Consider the following 8,182-nt stretch of genomic DNA (forward strand, 5'->3'; position numbering starts at 1 on the left):
GGGGTCCTATTGTGTGGGTGTCTCAACGTCAGCACAAGCACGCCTGCTTAAGTGGGAGGCCATGTGTGAGTGAGAGCCTCGGTGTGGAGCGTGTGCGTCAGTCTGAGTCAGATGGTATGAGACACTGTCTCCTCGTGTGTGTGCGTCAGTGCTGTTGCTGAGCGGAGCTCGCTTCAGGGGAAGAAACGAGGAGAGAGGAAGGAGGGATGATGATGATTGTAGGTAGGAGGATGAGGAGGACTGACATTGACGACAGAGATCCAACCGCTTTAAGTGCACTTTAATATAAATGCATTTGTTTGACAATCAAATACACTTATCAGCAACACAAAAGAACACTGATCCACAATGTCCATTCTTCAATATATCACCATGTGTATATAGACCCTCTTAAACAATAGAAATGTCTATGTACAGACTGATGTATTCATACAAATGTACAAATGTGTACAACCCTTCAAAAAAAACGGCATGTGCATATATCCACAGACATAATGCTTTATGCATTGAACATCAATAATTGTTTTCAATATAACACATACAATAATATACCTACACATATGTTCAACTTAGCATTTAATAGCTAGAACGTAGGAATCAATCCTTTACTTGACCGTAGACAACTCTACGTTAGCATGTTGACACCATGGGAATAGTACCATTCTCAACCCGTGTCACTTAGGAGGAACTGAATAGAAATGGCACCCCATCACACTATTTTCAGGTCATTTTTTAAAACAAAACTTCCATATTTTTTTTCTTCCAACCCCTCTCAAAAAAGAAGAATCACATTGTCATTCACGTAGTCGTGTTGTCTCACTACACCGTAACTCCGTTCGAGCTATGATGTGACTGTCCATTGGTTAATGGACATGGAGAAAGAGTTCAGTTCGAGTTCAGCAGGCCATGGCCATGCCAGGCACACAGGAGCCGCTATAAACTGCCAGCATTGCAAATATCAATGCTGCAAGAAAATCCAGCAGAGCTGCCCTTCAAGCCCAAGAGAACAGTGACCTAAAGAGCCCACATTCAGAGTCTATTGTACAATGTGCTGGTCCTGTACACAACAGAACCACACACCGTTGTTGAGTAACTTCCAGACGATTTCCATTTGGCAACACCTAATAAATACCGGAAAACCTTTGTCATGCGTTCCTGCTTGTGGACATTCCAAGATCTCTTGTCTTTATGTTTTGTATTGTATTTTCTTTGCACATCACATTGATACACAAGTTTGTAATGGAGAAATAACATGAAGTCAATTGTTTTAAAATGTGCAGCCTGCAAACTCAAAGCTCAAAGTGTCTGAAGTATTAGCTTAGTTTGACTACGGTATTTGTACATTTTGACATGGCCTTAAAGGCCATGACAAGAGAGGAGTACCAGAAGGTCAGAGTAGAACTATGTGTCTCTCTGTGGAAACTAAATATTGAAGATGTGAGTGAGGAAATCGGATCCCCTTTTGTCAGCTACTGTCAGCGGTTGTACCAGGTCAGTAGAGTTTTTGTAAACATAGACTTTCATCACATTTGTGATTTGGGTTTGCGTTGCTGCATTACAAGCAATAATACTGTTAAGTCATTTCCCTATTGAAATGTCAAGGAATGTGTTCTTTTTTTTTTGTTCACAACAGGTTTTTCACTACGAGTGAATACAAATGCGCGTCTGGAAGTTAAACGGGGCTTTACAAGGTCAGAGGTTTTGTTTACGTCTCTGTCTGATCCAATCTGAAGCTCATGTTACAGAAAAGCTGAGAGGCACCAAATGGACCCAAAACTCAGTCAGTTGTGGGTCCATTCGGTTGGTAAATGTTGCACCATTATGTATATATTGCACCATTATGTAAACGTTGCACCATTTGTTGAAATAAAAATACAGGAATGAATAAATGAACAAAAATATGAAGTCAATCTTTGTTCTCGGTAGACATGTAGGAGTTCAAGTCCTTTAGTAGTATACATTATGTATATATTTATACACTTAAATCATTTTTACTTTTCAGTAAAATAGCTCCACGAAATATGACAATATGCCATACTTAATGAAGTAAGTCACAGACTTATTTAGAACGGGGGAACACTTCCACTCCCATCTGAAAAACACAAGAGACAAAGAGGAAGGGCACATTAGTCTGGTATGTTCAGGTTTAAAACATCTTAATTCATTTCTCAAACAGAGAGACGGTAGAACAAGTGAACTGGATGATTCTCACCTTTGTGGAAGCACTGTGGCGGCTGGTGACACTGGAGTTGATACAACTCAGGTTGTTGACCCAAGCCGGGGGCGATCGAGGCACCTGCCCCAAACATGGGTTCCAGGGCGGCCAGCTCCTCCAGGAGGGACTGAGCGCAAGGCACGGCGGGTGTAGAGTGGTCGACAGGCGTGGAGGGAGCGGAGGTGGGGGAGGCAGTGAGTCGCAGGGGAGGGGATGCTGGGATGGAGGAACAGGAGGACAGAGGTGATGACGCCACCTCAATCTCCATAGGCTCCTCCACCAGCCCCTCCACTTCTGCCATCGCCCCGGACTCGCCGGCCAACGTCACCCCGCACCCGGCCGTGGGGTTACAGTGCGCCGATTGGACGCTACAGAAGTGGCTGACCCCCTCAAAGTGGGAGGGTGAGTGCCAGCACACTGGGTTGGGGGGAGAGGGCGGGTTGGGGGAGAGGGGCGGAGGGGTGGAGAAGTCCTGGAGAAGGGCTTCTAAGATGCTCTCTTCAAACAGAGATTCATCATCATGGAATATGGGGAAGTCCAGGCCTCTCCACGCTTTAACCGGGTAAAACTCTCCCAGCATGTGGCTAGAGTCAACACCAGCGGTGTCTAGGGATGGGGAGAGGGAGGGGGAGGGAGGGGAGGAGGAGGGGGACATGGAAGGAGGGGATAGCTTGGATAAGAGAGGATCCAGGTAGAATCCCTCTGCTAAGGAGCTGATGTGCTGAGCTAAGAGGGAGATCTCTGCTCTCTCCTTCTCCCTCTCTCTCTCCAGGGAGAAGAAAGAGAGACAGGGCTGTTTACCGGGGGAGGCCTCTGGGGTGAGGAGGCCCTCGAGGGGGTAGGGAAGGGACCCTAAAGGGACATCAACATACAGGGGTCCCCGAACCTCAGGCAAGGTCATCACTGTGCAGTCCCCATCCCCAGGGCTGTCAGGGGTGGGGGGTAGCTTCTCATAGAGAGAGCCACTGCAGGGATCAGCAGGGAAGAACAGGTCGGTGGAGGGGCCAGTGAGGCACAGGGAGGAGGGGGGAGCAGGACTGGAGGCTGTGGTGGGTGGGGCAGAGGGGGAGAGGGAGGTGGCAATGGAGGTGGTGGCTGTAGCTGTGGTGGTGGAGGGAGGGGGTGTGGTGGTGCCAGTGGGGTCGAAGCTAAAGAGGGGCTCGCCGAACAGGAAGCTGCCACTGCCCAGCTGGGGTGTGTAGGGGGGCGTGCACACAAACTCTTTGGTCTGCTGCTCCTGAGAGGTGGGCGCTGGGGGTAGGGGCAGGGGAATGGCAGGCAGCGGAGGTTCGAGCTGGAAGGAGGGGGGCAAGAGAATGTTCTGAGTGAGGAAGTCCAGATCTGCTACCGTGGCAACGGTAACCGGGGTGGGGGAGGAGGCAGCGGATGGGCTTTGGACAGGGGCAGGCATCTGCTGCTGCTGGAAGAAGCTCTCCTCCTCAATAGAGGAAATACTGGAGCGAGGGTCACCCTCCACTTGCATGGGTTCAGTGGTGGCACCCCCTGTCTCATCGGAGGAGCCCACACTCGACACAGTCATGCTGAAGTCAAAGGACTGGGCTGAGAGGCCACTGCTGCTGGGGGTGAAGACTTGGTCTGGGCTGGACAGGCTCAAGCTGTCCTGGCGGGAGGTACTGGTACTCAGTACCAGGGTCAGCTGGGTCTGCTCTGTGCTCAGCTGCTGTCTCACTGACCACCCCTCCGCTTCACTGAGAGAGAAACAGAAAGAGTGAGAGACGAAAATGGTTATTAAGATTCCCTTCTGCTTATTGCAATCAGTCATGTCCTTTATATCTCTTGGCGATGTGTTATGATGATCTGTCATAGGGTAGAGCTAGTACCTAAGTATGTAGTTGTTGCTGCTGATGGGGCTGTCTCCTGCCTCCAGCTGCAGTACCATGTAAAGCCAGACCCAGGACTGGTCTGCAGACTCCACCCGTACCACCATCTCAGATCTACCTTCTCCTCCTTCTCTCACTGTGGGGGAACAAAGAGGGAACAACATCAGACATCGGTTGTAAGTGGATACGGTGTAATTGTGTGGTGGTTGTGTGGTATCACTGAATTGGTACTTACACAGGCTGCAGTGCTGAGCAGAGGCGTGTGACAGGTCCTGTGGGTGGAGGAGGCTGTACCAGGAGCGAGACCTCAGGGCTGACACATCGAGACCTAGGTAAACACTGACACTGCAGGGAAGAAGGAGAGAAGACATGGTAAGTTTATGATATTTCAGAACTATATTATCACTCAGAAGATCTAATGGAACAGTTGGCACTGCCTTGTTAGTGGGTGTGACCTCACCTGTCCTGTGCATTCTGGAGCCTCATGTCTCGGCTGTGTTGAGACTGGAACGAGGCTAGGAAGAAGTTGTTCTCAGCAGCAGGAGGGATAAGAGCAGGAACTTGGTCCCCCCCAGGGCCAAAGCGGGTGGGGATGGCCTCCAGAGGGGAACAGAAGCACATCCAAACAGGGTTGGATGTCCAGTAGGAGCTAGGGGTGGAAGAGGAGGAGGGAGGGGACAGGCAGCGCGCCCGGATCAGAACCAGCTTGTTCCCGGCACTCTGCCTGCGCACCGACTTGGAAGTGTTGAAACGACAACGGAATAGACGATCTGAGGGAAAGAAGAGGAAAGGAGGGATTGTGAGTATCAACAATGATCTGAGGGAAATAAATACAAGCCATTGGTAACGCTGTTCTGTACCACTGGAAATATGGAGGCATGTCTTACCTGTGTCAGGTGACGTAGGAGGGGCCAGGTTGGTCCTCATGATGAAGTGGTCAGTAGGGTCAATGATATCATACACACTGTCACCCTGGGCAACCAAATCCACCTGAAAGAGTAGTTCATATTAAACATATTGTCATTACATTTTTATTAACTTATGAGCTTAATATTGAGACATGATATGGTCTCCCGTGGACCCACCATGGAGTGGCCGAGGTGCTCGGAGACGCTGTCTGACAGGTAGAGCAGCTTGCCTTCCCCGGTCAACAGGAGCAGAAACCCAGGTAGCTCCTGCACCAGCTCTGACAGCTCGTGGAAAGACAGGAACCTCGCGCTTTCCTCGAGACTGCCAGCAGATCCCGATTCTAAAAACAAAAGATTATGAAAAAAAAGCAATTATCGTTTCTGTCTAGCTAATGGATGTCATCATAGCACCAGTGGAACGGTTCTGCTCCCGGCAATAGCTATAGAACAACCGCATTAGATTTCAGTACCATGGATAGCGAAAGAAGCGTTTCAGAACGGGATAGCGACGCACGGCTCTAAAAGCGTTTTTCACCCAAGAACTTCAAACCAAACACAATAATGTTCCATTATATGTATTCCTAAATGACATAATTCACATGTAGATATAAAGTTCATAAACTGTCTCTTTCGACAATACATATGGCACCTGTTGATTCAACACATAAAGCATATAGCATGCCACTAGCTCAAACAGATTGAAGCAAAAGTCTGTCAGTATATGTTTCATTCACAAATGTTTGTAGCTATGTATAGGTAGGCTATGGATTATACAGTGAGTTTGAACTTGTCGATTATAAACTAAATCGGGGCTTACCTTGAGAGAAGAAAACCGATTTCCTGGTGTACATGCTGGCAAGGGACATGATATGTAGGTATGAGAGTCGTGCCTTGTCCGCATCGGAGATAGGAAGCAAGTCCTTCAGGTTCCGAATCTCCGCGTTGATTTGGTCCCTCCGAGCCTTTGACGCTCCCTTCGTTGATCGATACATTGTAACCTGTTATAGTGATTGACTAAATTCCCTGCAGTTTAAATTGTAACTTAATGGAATAGTATTGACCGTGGCGTCAGATAAGGTCTGGGTATCTTTCCCTCAAGATGAGGTGTCAGAGATAGGCTAGTAGTAATAACCTTGTCGTAGTACTATTGGACTTTCATCTCAGCTCGTTCCAGAGTAAGGCTTCAGACCTTCTCCTATCAGTTATTTGTTCCTCTTCGGTTCCGCCACAGCGTCCAGCAAGGTTGCTGGCTAGCCGTTGAATGTATCTCCCCCGTTCAGAGTGTGAGTGATTCGGCGGCTGTAGTAGCCGTCTCTCGCCCAGATGTCCGGATCCCGTAAATCTGGTGGAGGGACTCTGCTCTCGAGTAAGTTATATAGGCCGGGATTCCGGTGATGAAGGGGGGCTCCCAACGCGCCAACACCGACGTAGTAGGGAGAAGGGGGGCTAGAGGGAAGGGTGGACGAGGGGGATTCAATGCTAGCAATGGTGAAATTCTCTACTTCTGCCGCTCCCCCTCCCGCTCATACCCTCTCCCTTTGGTAGCTATTTTCTGACGTCAGCCCTTCCCTCTACAAAGTGATGACGTTGGTTTGATTTCGGGAGCTCCGGCGACGCAAAAAGCCCGATTTGGACAAAACTGAGGAATGGGCGGAGACAAGCGTAAAACGTAGACGGAGTCACCGGACCACCGTGTACTGGGGGGAGGGGGGGAGACCGAGATGCATACGAAAGAGACTGTGTGTTTCTATGTCTGGCACCCGAGGAACAATTTATCCTCTCTGAAAAGTAATAATTCCTAATATAATGTAGGTTTGGTTATCAGTAGCCTACATGATGCAAATGCGTCCTTTCCTGGCCAAACTGGCTCATAATATGTTTATGTGATTATGAGATTATGAAGGATGCGATGCATTTCGTAAAACCTTCCACCGTCGATCTCTAGGGTAACACAGATGCATGCCAACGTTATCCATTAAATATGCTCCAGCGAAAAGATAGTCTGGCATGGGTGGAAGTCTGCTTGAGGGAGAAACGCGGGCAGAGTTACAGCAACAAATTCAATCGCTTTTTATGAATGGAATCCACCATTCTGACTGTAATTCAGTTGTCAGGCAGCGCAGTGCCTCCAGGGCTAACGCGCAAAGACAGAGGAGGGGGTCGGTAATCCTAAAGAGCATACTGTAGGAGAGGCATTGGCTAATCGCGCTGTATAGTCTATATCTTACATAAACTGCAACATCCTTCCTTATAAGGCAATTTGAGCGGAATGTGTAGCTAAGGGTGATGCTGAGCCATGTCTAGTCTTTGCATCGAACCCTGGCTGGTTGCATTTTAGTTTGAACAGATAAGACCAGATAAGATCTTACCCAAAATACATCCTTTTCAAACTATCATACAACACGTCGCCTAAATCATAGTCTTGGAAGGCTTGGAGATGTGCAGCATGTATTCTTATCTACGTGTAAAAATCTGTGACAGACGACAGTCAGATCCAGTAAATTGTGAAAGCTCAATTTGAGATGAAATGTGATGTTTTCTGAAACTATTTGAAAGGAACTGTATGAAGGTATGTTGCAGATGTTTTGCCATGGTGTTCTTACCACGTGTTAAAGTTGAGCAAATAGTCTATGTAACACTTGAAGCATACAATCTGTTTTGTAGTCTTAAATATATTTTATAGGATGCTCGAAGAGTAGATACACACATACACAAGCACACCTGTTGCTAACAGTTATTGAGTGCAGAGATGAATCTCGTTGTTTCTATAAATAGCTCTCACCGGTGACTGACATATGCACTCAGTGGCGCACCCCCGCTTACATCTCCAATCGTCCCTATTTTTACCACATTTCTCCCTATTTTTAGACAGATGTTTTTGTTTGAGGCTCAAAATAGACATATATTTACGAGTCATAGGTGTCACGCATCTAACATGTTGCATGTCCACAAACTTTCACGATTTCACGGACCATTAATGTTGTACATTTGGAAAGGTGCAGTAACAATGTTGTGACAAAATAGTATAAACAGCTTCCCACAATTGGATTGACATATATACGTTTGTCTTTGGCTAAAATATGCCATCACACCCTTACCTCTCCCTGCAAGTACTTTAGAGCGACCGCAATAGATTTCAGCACCATGGACAGCGACATTGCTTTTTCAGCACTCCGTAGAGATTCACCGCTCTCTGAGCGTTTATTGTGCCTAAACAT

At 47.6% G+C, this 8,182-nt stretch overlaps 1 protein-coding gene across 1 annotated transcript; it reads right to left on the minus strand.

The window, feature by feature from the left end:
- Positions 1–264: 264 nt before the first annotated feature.
- Positions 265–6,457, minus strand: LOC112220902 (neuronal PAS domain-containing protein 4A-like). Its single transcript, XM_024382864.1, has 8 exons — positions 5,782–6,457; positions 5,142–5,305; positions 4,944–5,046; positions 4,517–4,826; positions 4,292–4,401; positions 4,057–4,192; positions 2,213–3,924; positions 265–2,092 (listed from the first exon to the last, which is right to left on the minus strand). Exons 1-8 carry the CDS (start codon positions 5,954–5,956, stop codon positions 2,064–2,066), a joined length of 2,739 nt encoding a protein of 912 aa, XP_024238632.1. The 5' UTR covers positions 5,957–6,457; the 3' UTR covers positions 265–2,063.
- Positions 6,458–8,182: the final 1,725 nt, after the last annotated feature.

The sequence above is a fragment of the Oncorhynchus tshawytscha genome, linkage group LG21, assembly GCF_018296145.1.
Source record: "Oncorhynchus tshawytscha isolate Ot180627B linkage group LG21, Otsh_v2.0, whole genome shotgun sequence".
Taxonomy (NCBI): domain Eukaryota; kingdom Metazoa; phylum Chordata; class Actinopteri; order Salmoniformes; family Salmonidae; genus Oncorhynchus; species Oncorhynchus tshawytscha.

What these genes read in the sequence shown, in the direction of transcription:
- LOC112220902 (XM_024382864.1), bottom strand. Translation starts at nt 5,956, where the DNA reads ATGTATCGATCAACGAAGGGAGCGTCAAAGGCTCGGAGGGACCAAATC. An exon ending in AGCACCTCGGCCACTCCATG is followed by an intron (nt 5,047 to 5,141) that starts GTGGGTCCACGG and finishes CTACTCTTTCAG; the next exon opens with GTGGATTTGGTTGCCCAGGG. An exon ending in TGCTCAGCACTGCAGCCTGT is followed by an intron (nt 4,193 to 4,291) that starts GTAAGTACCAAT and finishes GTTCCCCCACAG; the next exon opens with TGAGAGAAGGAGGAGAAGGT.